At 42.6% G+C, this 18240-nt stretch overlaps 1 protein-coding gene across 1 annotated transcript in view; it reads left to right on the top strand.

Moving 5' to 3' along the window:
* Positions 1–17969, top strand: part of LOC126259869 (nucleolar protein 58) — a 72593-nt gene extending 54624 nt beyond the window's left edge. The window contains exons 10-12 of the mRNA XM_049956927.1: positions 559–642; positions 11381–11503; positions 17109–17969. Coding sequence (XP_049812884.1) covers positions 559–642; positions 11381–11503; positions 17109–17377 — 476 coding nt within the window. The 3' untranslated portion in view covers positions 17378–17969. The remainder of the gene's footprint in view (positions 1–558; positions 643–11380; positions 11504–17108) is intronic.
* The last annotated feature ends 271 nt before the right edge of the window (positions 17970–18240 follow it).

Here is an 18240-nt window from a genome sequence, read left to right as displayed (position 1 = left end):
TGAACACCAGTTTTTTTTTAAAAAGAATAGTCCTATTGGAGATGATATGCCCTTGCCCGCCTAACTGACTTGTTGAGCCAGTTACAAGGCAACTTGTCATTTTTGACATTAAGAAGTCACTGCCATAGGTGAAAGGAGTGACAAGAAAAAATTCTGGGAGCAACCAAGAATTGAAACCAAGGCCTTTTTTGATCTGTGGTTTGGCAGTTGAACACAGCCAAATGCTGTATTCATGCAGGCAAAAAAAAAAAGTCTTTAAAAAAAGTAGACTTTTGTAAAAGAACTGTAAGAAAGGTAAATTTCAAAGGTCCGTCATGGGGAAAGATGTAAGATGTAGTGTGTGTGTATGGCATTTTAAAGAAGAAATTGAATACTTCCTCTCTCTTCCTTTCCCACTAGAACTCATATTGCCCAGTATCTCGAGGTTGAAGAGGTACCAGTGTTTCCAAGGTTAAAAACAATCAGATTGTCAGGGTAAAGATTCCAGCAGTTTTGTTATTGACTATTCTTTCCTTTCTACACATTCACATTTTTTATAGTACTGTGATCTTTTTATAGGTGGTGGCTCAGTGGAAAAGAAAAAGAAGAAGAAGAAAATTAAACAAGAAGTGGAAGGTGCTGAAGAGGACCTGGAACTTCCAAGTAAGTTGGTTTAGTTGTATGTTTGTTACATCTGATCTTCTAAACTGCTGAATCGTATGGGTCTTCTATTGGCTGGTTCAGGAATACAGTAAAAATCAAAGTGAAAACATTTGGTTAAAGAAATACTTGTCAAAATTGCATAAATTATAATTTTTGCATATGTAATTTCGTTCGTTCATTCATTACTGAGCGATGTGGCATAGTGGTTAACATACTGGACTCGCATTCGAGAGGACAATGGTTCAAACACGCATCCGACCATCCTGATTTAGGTTTCCCATGATTTTCTTAAATTGCTTCAGGAAAATGCTGGGATGGTTCCTTTGAAAGGCCACGACCAACTTCTTTCCCTAATCCAATGGGACCAATGACCTCGCTGTTTGGTCCCCTCCCCCAAATCAACCTTCATTCATATATATATATATATATATATATATATATATATATATATATATATATATATATATATATATATAGAGGGAAACATTCCACGTGGGAAAAATATATCTAAAAACAAAGATGATGTGACTTACCGAACGAAAGCGCTGGCAGGTCGATAGACACACAAACAAACACAAACACACACACAAAATTCAAGCTTTCGCAACAAACTGTTGCCTCATCAGGAAAGAGGGGAAGGAGAGGGAAAGACGAAAGGATGTGGGTTTTAAGGGAGAGGGTAAGGAGTCATTCCAATCCCGGGAGCGGAAAGACTTACCTTAGGGGGAAAAAAGGACAGGTATACACTCGCGCACACACACACATATCCATCCACACATATACAGACACAAGCAGACAAGAAATACTTGTCAAAATTGCATAAATTATAATTTTTGCATATGTAATTTCGTTCGTTCATTCATTACTGAGTGATGTGGCATAGTGGTTAACATACTGGACTCGCATGACTGTTTCCCTGTATCTATTGTAGTCTCCCTTATCTTCCTCTTGTGGTCTCTGTATGAGATACACAGTGATGGCAACAGGATGATTACACAACTTCCTAAACTACAGGTTCTCAAAATTTACCCAAAAGTGTTTTTTGAGAACTATGTTGTCTTTCTTCTAATGATTCCCATTTAAGTTCCTTGAACATCTCTGTAACATTTTTATATTGATTATCCACCCTTGAAGATTCAGCAGCATGTCTTTGAATCCATTCAGTCTCTTCTGTCGTGCCTACTTCATAAGGACTCCTAATGTTGGAACAATGCACTTGAATTGGTCACACTCATGTCTTGTATGCAATTTCCTTTACAGGTGCTTTTCCAGAACTCTTCCAGGAAATTGTAAGTCTCCAATTCACCATCCCTAATACCGACTTCACCTGATTATCTTATTTGCTTCTTGGTATTCCCCTAAATACTTGTCGAGCAGTACACATTATAAGATCCATTTTCCTATTCGTCCACATTAACTTCCTTTTTTTTGAAATTTAGAGCAAGCTGCCATTCATCATACCAAATAGAAATTATGTCAAAGTCATCTTGTATACTCCTGATCATATAGCACTAAATATCCAAGATTTTTGCATAGACATATTTTATTTTAGCAGGCGCTCTGACAATGACCCCTCTTTTGTTCCATGCATGTGAACATGACATATCTTGGTACTAGAGAATTCTACCCCATGTCCAGTGTCATTGCACCCTGCCACATACCTACCTATGGGGAACTGAACTTAAGCTCCACTCTTGTGGCAGGAACATGTGTTTTAAATGTGCAGCCCTGTTTATATCCTGAGCATCTGTTATCATATAACTGTGAAAATCATTGTAAGGTTCATGCATCATTCTGCTCACAAATGCTCAAGTTACTACTAAGCTTTCCCTATCAGTTTCCTTGCAGTCTCTTCTATAAACAGTGTGTCTCTGTTTTCACAGCATTCTTCAAATGTGGGTCTTTGCATTTTTATTACCTTACTTGGTATTCATTCATCTAGATCTTGGTTTGTTCTTAGTTGGTTCTTCAAATGAGTTGCACATGACTGTCATCTTGAACAAAGATACTCTTCCAGCTTTCTTGATGACCTTTCTGCCTTTGGTGACTGTTGTTATTGTAAAAGCTTCATGGTCACCAAGCTGTCTCTCACTGGTGACTTACTTGGCAAGACTGTTTGTCCCTGCTGCTGATCCACAGGTATAGTTTTCACAGTCCACACTGGGAAGGTTGAAGCCACTACCTACTGCTTCTACCACTATATGCTAGGGGTATTTTCGTGCTGTTGAGTGTAGGCTATCTTTGAATGACTCTATGACCAATACTTTTGAATCTACATCTGATTATTACTCTGAGTCCATCAACCACTGTCACTTTAGTCCATATTAGTTTGCATTTAAATTCATTTTGGACTTGTTAATGTTTCTGATTGTCACTATAAACCACCATTCTCCCAGGGAACCCAACCTACCTTTCGAATATTAATTCCTCATGTTATCGAAAATTTTCCTAGTCTCTGCTTAAAGTTTCTAAGAACGATGTGAGGCTGACTGCTTTCTACGAGACATCTGAACTCTCATACTTTATCGCAAATGCTCTGGCAGGTAACACCTAAGTTTCTCACTCTTTGCATTTGATGTTTGGTCTGTTGTAATAATTGCTTTGTATAATGCAGGATTTCTTCTCAGGGTCTCAAGAGCTTAACCTAACCTTAAAAAATACCTTTGTGCATTGTCTATGGTCTCTGTCACATTACAAAGTTTTAGTGTACTGCCAGCCAGGCATCTACCAGTCTAGAAAAGAATCTTCAGAGGCAAGTGACTTTACTTTCAGTAAAGAATACTTCAAATTTAGTTTTGAATACCAGTTTGTCATGAAGAAAGTGCTGCCTGTCTAAAGTAAGGAAAAAGGTTGTGCAAACAATACCAACTCCATCAGGCTTTACAATCCCTCCTCAAATTCTTAGGCCCATGCAAGAGCCTCTCCTCACCTTTATCACTCCCCACATCCTATCTTCTAGATGCTTTATAAAGACCATAAACCCAACCATCCAGGAAGCCTCAATGTGGCTGGTTACTGTGCTCCCATGGAGAGAACCTCTGCTTTCGTGGACCTACACCTTCAGCATTGTTACCCATAATCTACCATCCTATATAAGACGACAGCCCTTTCCTCCTCCAGCTCTCCAAAGCCCTGCTAGTCATTGTTGTTGCCACCTTCATCTACCCTAACATCCCCAATGCCCTAGACGCCACCATCTACAAACAAATCTGTAGTACAGCAAATAGGCACCCGCATGGCACCATCCTATGCCAACCTATTCGTGGGCCATTTAGAGGAATATTTCCTAGCCATCCAGAACCTGAAACCCATCACCTGGTTCCAGTTCATTGATAACAACCACGTGATCTGGACCAGGGGTGAGGACACCCTATCCACATTCCTCGACACTTTCTCTCCTATTCACCTCCCCTGGCCTTCCTCAACCCATCAAACCACATTCTTCGATGTTGACCTTCAATTCAAAGATGGCTACGTCAGTACCTCTGCCTATACCAAACGTACCAACAACCAGCAATACATCCACTTCATCAGCTGCCACCCATTTCATACCAAAAACTCCCTTCCATACAACCTAGCCACTCCTGGTCATCGTCTCTTTAGTGACGTCCCTCTCCCAAATACAGCCAGGGTCTCACTGAGGTCTTCACAGACCCAAATTACCCTCCCAACCTTGTGCAGAAACAGATATCACGTGTTTTCTCTCTCCAATCACCTACCACCACCCATATACCCACTGTTTGGCCATACAGGAGCACTTTTTTTGTGACTCAATATCACCCAGCACTGGAGCAACTGAACGACATTCTCTGCCAGGGTTCGACTACCTCTCATGGCAACCCAGCTGTTTGCCCGCATGAATGGCCATTGACAAACTGGTGGTGTAGAGACAACTGGACTACCAAGTCACTGAACGCGCTGCTCTATACAATGTACTTTGCATCATTGACTGCTTCCAGGTCTGCACCCCCCCCCCCCCCCCCCCTCTGCAGGTCCGGGGATTAGAATAGGCCTGAGGTATTCCTGCCTGTCATAAGAGGTGACTAAAAGGAGTTTCACACGTTTCAGCCTTTATGTGATGTTCCCCTGTAGGGTTTGACCTCTATTGTTCAAAATTTTCCCGAAGAGCGAGCCAGTTGGCGAAGGGCGCCTTACAAGGTGCATTGTGTCCACCGTGCATTGAGATCTTTAGCCCACTTTCCCATCATCGCTATTCTCCATCTCTTGGGCGAGGACACCTTCCTGGGTGCATGTTCCACCATGCACTATGCAGTGTTGATTTCTGCTTCGGCGATGACCATGGATATACAGCATGGTAGCCAGTCCGTTGCGATGGGGCCGCCATGTACCCTGTTGGTTGTAGCCCCCTGACCACACAGGTATCGCTCTGCTGATGGCTGCGCCATTAACTCCCCATGTATGCCAAGGGGTAGATGCCCATCCCCTTGGGGCATCGGGACTCCCGGCAATGGCCATCCTGCCAGGTGGCCTTTACTGCGGCTGGGTGGTGCCCGTGGGGAGGGCCCCCTGGTCGGAGTGGGTGGCATCAGGGCAGATGACATGTGATGAAGCGTAGTCCATCATCTCTTGCTGGTGGTGAAACACCAGTAGTCTCTAAGCGATCACGAGCTCAATTCAACCCACAGAAGTACGACCCCAAATCGTTCCCCTCCGTGGCCACACCATGGGAGGAACGTTAGGCTAAGGATGGCAGTGGATCTTATTCGCCCCAGTACCTTGAATGTTCAAGAGCTGATGGGGAATCTTTCATGACGATGAAGCTTCAGTTTTTTGTTGAGCATTTAGAGTACAAGTTTGGGGAGGTGGAGGGCTTGTCCAAAATGAGGTCTGGGTCAGTCTTGATCCAAACAGCATCTTCTGCCCAGTCACGGGCACTACTCGCCTGTGACAAGCTGGGGGATGTTTCTGTAACCATCACACCCCATAAGAGCCTAAATATGGTCCAGGTTATCATATTTCTCAGAGACCTTCTTTTGCAGTCCGATGATGAGCTGCACGCCAATTTAGAGTGACAAGGTGTACATTTTGTCCGGCGTGTCCACCAGGGTCCGAAGGGTAATCAGGTTGCCACCTGTGCCTTTATCTTGGCCTTTGGGGGTGATACATTGCCTGAGATGGTCAAGGTGATGGTCTGCCGGTGTGATATAAAGCCCTATACCCCTCCCCCGATGCGGTGCTTTAAGTGCTGGAAGTTCAGCCATATGTCTTCCCGCTGTACTTCCAGCGTCACATGCCGAGATTGGGGATGCCCATCACATCCCAATACTCCATGTGTCCCGCCTCCCATCTGTGTCAGTTGCGGAGAGCACCATTTACCTTGCTCGCCTGACTGCAGGATTCTCCAGAAAGAAAGGAAAACCATGGAGTACAAGACCCTGGACAGACTGACCTACACTGAGGCTAAGAGAAAATTTGAATGCCTGCATACTGTGTGTATGACATCATCTTACCACTCCCCCCCCCCCCCCACCACCACCATCACCCCCCTGCTACAACACTTCTGGCACCATCAGCTCCGCCAGCGCAGGTTACCTCTCAGAGCTGGAAGACTACACTTGCCCCCTTGATGGTGGGGGCATTTCCCTCCCTGTTGCTCCTGCAGCACCTACTTCGGGAGCAACACCCCCCCCCCCCCCCAACCATCGGGGATGTCCGTGGCTGAAGAGCCCAAAAGAAGCTGGTCGTAGGGCTTCACACTCACCCTCAGTCCCAGAGACTGAGCCAGTGAAGTCCTCCCTACCAGGGAAACCCAAAGAGCAGCAAGAGAAATCCAAACAGAAAACACCTAAGACCAAGGAAATTGTGGTGTCACCCACACGACCGCTACCTACAGGCTCTGGCTGAGGTTGGGGTGGAGATTTTGTCGTCCGCTGAGGACCTAGATCTTGCCAGACCCTCATTTTTTTTTTAATCATATGGCTAGGGCCCCCCATCGGGCAGGCTGTTCGCCGGATGCCAGTCTTTCAGTTTGATGCCATTTCGGCGACCTGCAGTCTATGAGGGTGATAGGATGATGATGAGGACAGCACAACACCCAGTCCCTGGACGGAGAAAATTCCCCAACCCAGCCGGGAATTGAACTCAGACCCAGAGGATTGACAATCCGTCATGCTGACCATTCAGCTACCAGGAGCAGACAGCCAGACCCTCAGACTCAATGGATACAGACCGTTCAGGCAATAAATCGGTGGCAGCAGGTGACTCTGAGGTATAAGCTGCCTCATTGAATGTTCCATGCCTTCCCAGTCTCACGATGTTATCCTCCAGTGGAATTGCGGTGGTTTTTTCCACCGCCTGGCTGAACCACGACAACTGTTAAGCTTTACACCTGCTAGTGTCCTAAACTCGGTCCATAGTGAACATGTGCCCTTTCAAACCCCTCTTGAAGCTGTGGCTGTCAGAATAAGGACGACACAAGAAGTAACTGTCTGCAATGTATATCTTCCTCCAGATGGTGCAGTACTCCTGAATGTATTAGCTGCACTGATTGATCAACTCCCTAAACCTTTCGTACTTCTGGGTGATTTTAACGCCCATAACCCCTTGTGGGGTGGTACCATGCTTACTGGCTGAGGCAGAGATGTCGAAACTTTACTGTCGCAATTCAACCTCTGCCTCTTAAATACTGGGGCCGCCACACATTTCAGTGTGGCTAATGGTTGTTACTCGGCCATTGATTTATCAATTTGCAGCCCAGGACTTCTCCCATCTATCCACTGGAGAGCACTTAACGACCTATGTGGTAGTGACCACTTCCCCATCTTCCTGTCACTGCCCCAGTGTTAGGCGCACGGACACCTGCCCAGATGGGCTTTGAACAAGGTGGACTGGGGAACTAGCACAATTGTTTCTGCGGCCAAAAACGCGATCCCTCACTCTTTAGAGTGCCCAAGGCATAAGGCAGTCCCTTGGTGGTCACCAGAAGTCGCTGAAGCAACTAAGGAGCGTTGGCGAGCTCTATAGCGGCATAAGTGGCACCCTTCCCTGGAGCACCTCATAGCCTTTAAACAGCTCCTTGCTCATGTTTGCTACCTTATCAAACAACGGAAGAAGGAGTGTTGGGAGAGATACGTCTCCACCATTGGGTGCCACACGTCACCTTCCCAAGTCTGGGTAAAGATCAAACGTCTTTTTGGGTACCAGGCCCCAACAGCTGTCCCCGGTGTTACCATAAAGGGTGAGTTATGTACCGACACAAACGCGATTGCCAAGCACTTTGCTCAAGTCTCTGCATCGGAGAATTACCCCCCAGCCTTTTGCACACTCAAACGGTGGCTGGAACGGAATGCCCTCTCATTCACTACACGCCGCAGTGAATCCTATAATGCCCCATTTACAGAGTGGGAGCTCCTCAGTGCCCTTGTACATTGCCCCGACACCACTCCTGGGCATGATCGCATCCACAGCCAGAGGATTAAAGATCTCTCATCTGACTGCAAGTCCCATCTTGTCATCTTCAACCGGATCTAGTGCGATGGCATCTTTCTGTCGCAGTGGTGGGAGAGCACCATCATTCTGGTGCTCAAACCCAGTAAAAACCCACTTGATGTGGATAGCTATCGGCTCATCAGCCTCACCAACGTTCTTTGTAAGCTGCTGGAACGCATGTTATGTCAGCAGTTGGGTTGGGTCCTAGAGTCACGTGGCTTGCTGGCTCCATGTCAGGGCAGCTTGTGCCAGGGTCACTCTACCACTGATAATCTTATGTCCATCGAGTCTTCCATCTGAACAGCCTTTTGCAGACAGCAACACCTGATTGCCCTCTTTTTTGATGTACGTAAAGCATATGATACGACTTGGCGACATCATATCTTTGCCACATTGTATGAGTGGGGTCTCTGGGAACCACTCCCGATTTTTATCCATAACTTCCTGTCGCTCCGTACTTTCCGTGTCCAAGTTGGTGACTACCATAGTTTCATCCATATCCAGAGGAATGGAATCCCGCAGGGCTCTGTATTGAGTGTCTCTATATTTAGTGGCCAGTAACGCCTAGCAGCAGCTGTCGGGCCCACCGTCTCATCGTCTCTGTATGCAAACGACTTCTGCATTTCGTGCTGCTGCTCTAGTACTGTTCTTGCTGAGCGTTGCCTCCAGGGAGCCATCCAACAGGCGCAGTCATGGGCTCTAGCCCACGGCTTCCAGTTTTCAGGTGCAAAGTCATGTGTCACGTACTTCTGTCGGCATCGTACTGTTCATCCGGAACCCGCACTTTACCTTAATGATGATCCACTCACTGTAGTGGAGACATATCAGTTCCTAGGAATGGTTTTTGACACTCGATTGACTTGGCCCCCTCATCTTTGTCAGCTTAAGCAGAGGTGCTGGCAGCACCTCAATGCCCTCCGTCGCCTGAGCAACACCAATTGGGGTGCAGATTGCTCTACACTGCTGCAGCTCTACAGAGTCCTTGTCCAATCCCAAATAGACTATGGGAGTGTGGTTTATGGTTCAGCAGCGCCTTCAGCATTGCATTTACTCGACCCTGTGCACCACCGTGGGGTACGATTAGCGACAGGAACTTTTAGGACAAGTCCAGTGACCAGCGTACTGGTGGAGGCTGGTGTCCCTCCACTGCAGATCAGATGTGTGCAACTGCTCACCAGTTATGTATCACACATTCATAATTCCCCTGAACGTCTGAATGACCGTCTCCTTTTCCCTGTCCGCGGCAGTCCATCTCCCGCATCGGCGCTCCAGATAGCGGATAACAATTGTGGTTCGCGTGTGGTCCTTTCTCTTCGAACTGGAGTCCTTCCCTTTACCACCTCTACTTGCAGTCCGTTCACGTACGCCTTCATGGTGTATGTCTCGGCTGCAGCTTTGTCTGGACTTTTAGCATGGCCCTAAGGACTCCGTTAACCCCGCTGCTCTCCGCTGTCACTTTCTCCCGATTCTTGACGTGTTCCGGGGCCCTGAAGTGGTTTACACCGACGGCTCAATGGCTGATGGCCACGTAGGCTTCGCACATGTTCATGGAGAACATATTGAGCAGCATTCCTTGCCAGTTGGCTGCAGTGTTTTCACTGCAGAGCTCTTGAGTACATCCACTCATGCCCTGGCGAGTCATTTCTCCTGTGTACTGACTAATTGAGCAGCCTACAAGCTATTGACCAGTGCTACCCTCGCCACCCTCTGGTAGCGTCACTTCAGGAGTCCATCTATGCCATGGAAAAGTCCCACCATTCCGTGGTGTTTGTGTGGACCCCAGGACACGTTGGAATCCCTGTAAACAAACTTGCCGACAGGCTGGCCAAACAGGAGACGCGGAAACCGCTTCTGGAGATAGACATCTCCGAAGCTGACCTGCATTCTATCTTACACCGCAGTGTTTTCTGGCTTTGGGAGACGGAATGGCATAACAGCACGCCCAACAAATTGTGTGTCATTAAGGAGACTATGAATGTGTGGAAGTCTTCGAAGCAGGCCTCTTGCAGGGATCAGTTGTCCTGTGCTGGCTCCGCTTTGGCCATATGTGGCTAACACATGGTTACCTACTCCGTCGCGAGGACCCACCTCAGTGTTGCTGTGGCTCCCAAATGACAGTTGTCCACCTCTTGCTGGACTGCCCACTTTTAGCCACTCTGCGGCAGACTTTTAACTTTCCCAGCACCCTGCCTTCGTTGTTGGGCGACAGTGTCTCCACAGCAGCTTTAGTTTTACGTTTTATCCATGAGAGTGGGTTTTATACTTCTATGTAGGTTTTAGCATATGTCCTTTGTCCCTCTGTGTCCTCCAACCTAGTGCTTTTAGGGTGGAGGTTTTAATGTGTTGTGGAGTGGCTGGCTTTCCCTTTTTATTCTCGTGGTTGGCCAGCCGCTGTAATCAACTTCCATGTTTTACTCTCTTCTGTTTCTAGTGTCTCTCTGTTGTTTTCTTGTCCTCTTTTGTTCCTTTTAATGTTTTTTGCCTTCCCTTCATTCTTGTGGCTTTTCCTTTCTTTCCGTTTTGTGTTATATGTTTTGTCCGTTTTATTCTCACACTTGTGAATTGTTTTATTAGAAACAAGGGACCGATGACCTTGTAGTTTGGTCCCTTCTCCTGCCTTTAAACCAACCATCCAACCAACCAGGCCTGCACCATCTGGATCCTCCCTACCGCTACCAGTTTTTCTAAATTGGGCAGGTGGTAATTCTCCCTGCAATATTTCCTACATTCTTGTAACTCTCTGGCCTCAACCTTCACTTACGCCCTGTCCTCCACTTACCGATCCCCATCTCTGCTCACAGGCCAACACTATACAGCCTTTAATTCTGCCAACACACCCACAGTCTTTTCCACTTTCTCTACTGGTCTCCTCTTTCACTCCTCTTCCCCCCCCCCCCCCCCCCACCATACTTTTTTTAAAAAACTTGTGTGTTCAACATATGTGAGAAATACACGGAAGCTTTAACTGTACACAGTGCAATGCACAACATGGAATGTAGTTTCAATATCTGCTGGTATCTGATTTGATTCACTTTCAAACTTCTATATTCGAGGCTTTTCCACTGACAGGGGTCCTGCACACCAGCTGTTGAAAGCTAGTGAGCTCAACATGTTTACAGTATAATTTTGATGATACTATATTATTCCTTGCAAACAAGCTATTATGTGTTCTACATACTTTTATTTTGGTATTCTGATAATTGAATATGCAGTGGAGTTGTGCCACTGGTCTCTGTGATTCCTAACTTTAGCAGTTAAGATGAAAGTAACTCAACACACTTCATTGCAGCTGAGGCACCAGAAGTAACTGAAACACCAGAAATCAAGAAGAAAAAGAGGAAGAGTAAGGAACATGACGCTGAACATGCACAAGGTCGGGAACAAGAGCAAGAGGAGAGTGTCACACCAGCAGGTCAGTGAAAGAATTCCATGTCATTTTTGTAGAGATAGTAATTGCACAATAAGAATGTAGACACATTGCAGAATTTTCTGTGTTCAAGAATGAAGATCTATTCTTTTATAAATGCCTGTAGCCTTCGTCTCTTGTCTTTGAATATCCTCCAGCCTCGTACAGTCTTCTGCGTGCATTTCAGTCTTCTGCCAAGCACATAGCCTCTATTCACCTTCCATTAGATTGTCATCTTGGTCTTTTGTTACCTCTGAATCAGAGAAAGACCTTCATTATTCCATCTGTTACACATTATTTTTCTCTTGACGTATGCAAACATTTAAAGAAATCTAGTAAGAGCAGGCATTCCTGCCAGGGAAACAGTGACTGTTGAAATTAAGTTTGTAGGTACAACCATAAGTCACCATCAGTATCTTTTTATTGACCGGTTTCATTCAGTGTAACAAGAGCATTGTGAGAAACTATGGAATTTACAAAGTGGTACAGTATGGAATCTTAAATTGACATAAAATAACATATTCAGTTTACATTATGATAAATGTGTAAGAAAATTCTTGTAGAGTGTAAATACTTAGGGATTAAAGGAGAACACTGTGTGTGTGTGTGTGTGTGTGTGTGTGCGTGCGTGCGTGCGCGCGTGCGTGTGTGTGTGTGTGTGTGTGTGTGTGTGTGTGTGTGTGTGTGCATGCGTGTGTACTCTAGCTCATCGAAGGATCACTTAATCCTTACATTATGATAACTTATGTTCAAAGTGGTTGGCTGATTACATTGCTGATGTCAGAGATGATGATGGTTGTTTAACAGTATTTTGTAACATATGTGGTCAGGTGCATCCAAAGATAATGTAGCATTTCTAATTAAGCAAGTCAGTGGTTCGAATTTACCTCACAAAAAAAAACAGTTTAATTCTGTTACCATATTATTATCAAACCATCAAAAATAACTGCATTTGTTGCAATATGCATTGAAATTGTTGTAGAAAATAGAAATTTAAATTTGAATCACCACTTGTATGGGTATCTGTATAGACATGTCATTCTTGCAGTAGACAAATTTCTGTGTGTTGTAGTATATGCACATCTTCCAAAAAATTAATCTCTTAAAAATATTTTTACAAGTATACCTTTAAAAATACACATTAAGAAGTATGCTTCTTAAGTCACTTCTGTAAGGATAAAACAGCAGGTAGTTAAGATTATGTCTTACTTTGCCTATAGTACTTCATTATTGATTGTGACTTGGGCCTGTCCTACAAACATAATTTAAAGAAATCTTTGGACACTTATAATATTGTATCTGCTGTTAATAATTGTGCCATCCACCCTCTTAATTGAAGAAGTGTGATGTATATCCTAAATAAGTATGTATCTTGTTTTCGTCAAACTGTTAATATCAGTTGTTTCTTAAATCCTCTCAAAGGCGTTTACACAAACTTCTCTGTAACTCAGTGTATTCTGTAATGCAGTTGTGATTATTTGCTTGAAGCTTCTTGTTAATAGTTGCTCTGTTCCATTTGATATTTTCTTTTTCTGCTTCTTCTTCTTCTTCTTCTTCTTCTTCTTCTTCTTCGTACCCAAACATCTTTTTCTGCTTGCATAAGTACCCTTGTTAAGTAATTGCCCCTTTTGTCTATCTATATAATCTCTAGTTTAGAACATTGTTTGGTTTGGTATGTTGCACCTCACTCCTCCAAAATAATTATAATCTACATTTGTAATTTCCTACCTGCTGTGTTTGTTTCTTTCTAACTTTGTATATGTTTTTACATTATTTCTTACTAGTCATGGACACTTGAAATTTGGAAGTGAACTTGGACATCCACATCCTGTACAATTTGTTTCCAAAAATGTAATTTTTAGGTTCAGTTGGTCCCTTATCCCCTCCCCACCTCCTCCTTTTGGAAGAGTATATTAGATATATTAAGGACAAATGTGTTATTCTCCTCTACAAATTCTATTTGCTTCCAACATTTCTGATGTTATATCTAAAGTTTGCCAGAGAATAATCTAATTTTGTTGTTCTCATTTTGCATTAAAAAATCATCCAGCTATTTGATTAAAGCAGATACTAATGTAGACATAAATTTAGTCTTCCTCTGTAGTTAAATGGTCAGTGTCTCATGACTGCCATGCAAATGTTCCAGATCCAGTTCTTAGTGCTGTTAGGCATCTTTTCTGTGTGGGATGGCTTGAATTGATTGCAGTTCTTCCAGTGTTGCCATACCATTTGAGGAACATTTTGAATGAGGAGTACCGTGTTGGAAACATGACAATCGCTGAAAAAGTAGTGTGGTGACCACATGCTGCCCCATACCACATCCTAATCATGCCATTGGTAGGAGATAACATGACACAAGTCAATGTCATGTTGTCTTCAATACCTGATTGTGAAGTTCGTTTGTAGCTTAAATTCTAGAATTAATTTGGTGGGGCTGATGGATTGGCAGTGAAATGTACCCAAGAGAGGAAGTTAATTATTAATTCAGATGGTACAGATAATAAAAATAATTAATAACAATAATAGAAATTCCTGGAAGGAAAAAATGTAAAATAAGGGAAAGCCAACAACTTACCTGTAGAGGACTGGCATATGGCACACAGGAACACACAATAGAAGACAGTTAACACTAGCTTTTGCACATCACACGCAGTAACATCCTAACTTGTGTGCGTACACGTGTTTGAATGTTTATGGAATATAAGTTAGCTTAGCTTTTTAATTATACAGAAAGGACTGTGGTTGCCATTGACAATGTAAAGAAAGGAAATTTGGTTTTTGGCAAAAACTTCACAGGAATCTCAATAAGTGAGTTTATCATTTAGTACCAACTGAAAACTTGTAGGTGGTAGCAGTTTTACAGAGTAAAATATTGGAATATCTGTCACTTATTTTTCACCCTAGTAGATGTAGAAAGTTTTATCTGCATCTGTTTTTTGCCACATTTCATCTAGTCATTGGAACCTTCTTAAGTCGTGATTTCACTATTTTTCTGAGATGAGAAAATTGGCAGATCTGCCTTAATGAACCATAAATGCTAATGGACACATCTTCTTAAGTCGTGATTTCACTATTTTTCTGAGATGAGAAAATTGGCAGATCTGCCTTAATGAACCATAAATGCTAATGGACACATCTTTTAAATTTTCCAAATGATACTTGTAATACCCGAGCAGTGTTTTGTCATGATAGTTATTGATTATAGAAGTAGTACATAAAATTAAGGAAACACAACCATTCACACAAGCTTTCGAGCACTAGCACTTTTTCTAGCAATAGTACATACATTCTCACACACAACTACACATTCACCCAACACACACTTCACTGGCCATGGCAAAACTTGTGTCAAGTCTCGTCATGCTCATGAGAGAGAGAGAGAGAGAGAGAGAGAGAGAGAGAGAGAGTATATCTACTGTTCCGAGGAAAAGAGCTACTGCTCAAAAACTAATGTGAATGCTAAAACTCTTTCTGTGCTTCGTGCACTGATCCACGATACATGAGTAGTTGATAATTTCCTGCAACAGGGGCATGTTTGCAGTGTTTGTGTACTATATTTGCCCAAATGTAAGCCGACCTTGAATGCAAGCCGCACCCCGGAAATGAGACCTGGGGGAAAAAAGTAAAATTTTCCCTCATTTCAAGCCGTACATGAAAATCAAAAGAAATATTGCTCATCATATGGATGAACTATAAAGTGGCCTCACCTTTCAGAAATTTTGTGGGGAGCATCACTTATTTGTAGTAATAAATTTGGTGACAAGCAATCTATGTATTCAAGACACCGATTTGTATCATCTCTGGTAGAGGTTAGACATGGTACTTTATTAGATTACTTTTTAACAATCTAAACAATATAATTTATCTACACAGAATGATTTCTAGCACAAGTGAACTGTACAAAGTGTGGACTATAAGTATTGTCATCGCTTTGAGAAATATTCCTCCTGGTTCGTCTCCTGTGTCTCTCAGTTGTTGTTCATCAAACAAGTTAGGACAGGGCTGCCTAGAACACAAGTGCCCATAATTAGGAACTATACGCAGGTGGGCTGTAAGCAAGTCTAGCCACACCGCGTACCCAAAAACAGTTGGGATTTTTCATGCTGTCTTATATGGTCTGTGAAATGCTAGTATAAAGACCCTTAAGGACATCAACCTCTTTCACTGTCTAGGTGGCATTGCTTTATTTTTGCTGGGGGAAGAGGCTCACACAGGGTTATGATAGACCAAATAGATCTGTGATATGGAGAAACCTCTATTAATGTGGCAAACAAGTATACAAATTTATGACATGTAACAGAACAAAAAGATGTCCTCAGCATGTACAAGTAGTGTTTTTTGGAAATACCTTGGACTTGGGTAATGTCTTGCATTTAAAAACAATTAATGGTGACAGTTTATGGCCATCAGCTGTACATGCAAGCATGACAGACATACTCTACTTTCCACCACTTGTGGACAGTGTCTTCATATCTTTGTACCCTTTTGCTTCTACTGTGTAATTTGTTGGCATATCAAAATACACCAAAATTTGGTCCGCATTACCTGTCTGACCAAGAAGATAATTATTTACATTGCACCATCTGATTATGAAATGCTAAAATCCAATGAGTTTTTCCTTGTAGTTTTCTGGCCACTTAACTGCAATTGAAGTGCATCTACACATAGAAAATCCCCAGTGTTTCGTGAAATGGGAAACCCAATTGCAGCTTCCTTTGAACTTTGTGATTTTTTGCTGTTGAGCAGCTTCATGTGCTTTAACTTGGTAATTTCTGCACACACAGGTAAGCACTTCTGTCGCTGCTCCTAAGAAAAATCATTCAGCACTACTTCTGATGTGTAATAGTAGCCAAGTTTTGGCTCAGAAAATGTTTTTCTATTGCTGGAAGAAGCTAAAAGTATTTCCTTTTGCTGTCTCCATAGTCTCACGTTACTCTCATCCATTTTCCTTACCACTGACCCATGGCACGATTTGAAGTTTTCTCAGTGAGCGAAATCGCTTCTCTTTTCATCTTTGAGGTGTAGTGAACACGCTTCATTATTGTAGACTAAAACAAAGGGTATCACAAGTTATTTGACAAAATATAACTACTTATAGCATCTTCTGGTGGCTTTTTTCAAAATTTCATTAGGCTTTTCCCCTGACTATAAGCCACAGGTGCATATTTGTACCATGTAAATCAGAAAAAAAGATTGGCTTGGATTTGGGTATATACAGAAGATATATGTGCAAGGGCACTTCATCCACCTATGGAACAATAACTTACTAACATTTTTGTGCACTATACGTAGGCAACTTTGGCAGCACCCTGTGAAATATTCAATAAATTTAATACATTATAAAAGTTACCTGTTAGTTCAGAGAGAGAGAACGACCTTGATGTTTATCAGAACAACAATATGTTTGTTTGTGCATGTGTGTGTGTGTGTGTGTGTGTTTCTGTATTTGACTTACATTAGTTTGTGTGGCGTGATAAAGTATGGCAGAACATGCAATGAGGATGTAAGTCATTCAGAACATGCCAAGGGCAGCAAAGGAGTGCTTCATTGTCATTAATTACAACTTCCTCTGTATTAAAAAATAAATAAAAGTAACACTTTATTTTTACAGAATCGGGAAAGAAGAAAAAGAAGAAGAAATCACTTATTCTTGAGGTCAGTGTAGAGGAAGAAGTAAGCACACCACAGGGAGAATCACAGAGTGAGGAGAAAAAAAAGAAGAAGAAAAAGAAATCTGTGAGCTTTGAAGAATCTGCAGAGGGTTTGGAGTTTGAGGAACCTGTGGAAGACATTCCTGCCACTACAAGTGATCAGCTAGAAAGCAGTGAGAAGAAGAAGAAAAAGAAGAAGAAGAGGCAAGAAGAAGAACAAGAAGATTAGTGAAACTGGTGCAGGATTATCCTGTTCTTATAACTCCTGCTGTATATGGTGCTCATTTTACATTTTCTTCTGACAGGTGATACCCTTGTGCATAGACAAAATAGAAAACTGGTGGAAACTAAAGTGTGTCACTGTCACGATAATTGTGAGGCTTCAGTAGTTGTTCGACATATGAGGTGCATGTAAGGTTGTTTACAGGCACCCAAATTGTGCCACGTTTATGGCTTCCAGGATTTTCAGGAATGTGAATATTCGCTTTCTCACCATAACTTAATACTAGTTGGTGAACAAGCTTTTTCACCAATGTTTGAAATGCTGTTAAGAGAATTCTTGCAGAAGGATTTAGGTTTAGTTATGTCCATGACTAAGACAAGAGACAAAGAACAGGAATCATGTCCGTGCACAATGCATGTGACTGACTATCCACATTGCGGATGTTGGGTAAAAGTTGCTTATTTCTTCAGACAAGAAGGAAAATTTTGTATGAAAAGACAGTTTGTACAGAACTTGTAAAGTACTTGATATCCATTGTGTTCATAAATGAACTTTTTTTACTGGATGTACAAACCTATAAATAAAGAAAATTTGTAAATTTACATGTTTCATTTCACAGTCAGAGTTTGCATTTGTTTTACGTCAATACAGGTATGTGAAACATTTTTCATGAAATTGAGTACCATTTCACAGTAGTAAAATGAGTTTACCAGTATCATTCCATTGCAAAACATTAATATTGGAGGCAGCTGAATACTCTAGTCATTTTCTTGATCAGTTCTATGTTACCATGCTTTTTGATTCACATCTTGTCATGATTGACTGCCACGTGAAATGTATTCAAATAACTGGAAATTATTTCCAAATGT

The sequence above is a fragment of the Schistocerca nitens genome, chromosome 5 (genome assembly GCF_023898315.1).
Source record: "Schistocerca nitens isolate TAMUIC-IGC-003100 chromosome 5, iqSchNite1.1, whole genome shotgun sequence".
Classification (NCBI taxonomy): domain Eukaryota; kingdom Metazoa; phylum Arthropoda; class Insecta; order Orthoptera; family Acrididae; genus Schistocerca; species Schistocerca nitens.
The sequence above is the reverse complement of the archived record's forward strand: the minus strand, read 5'-3'. Positions and strand labels throughout refer to the sequence as shown.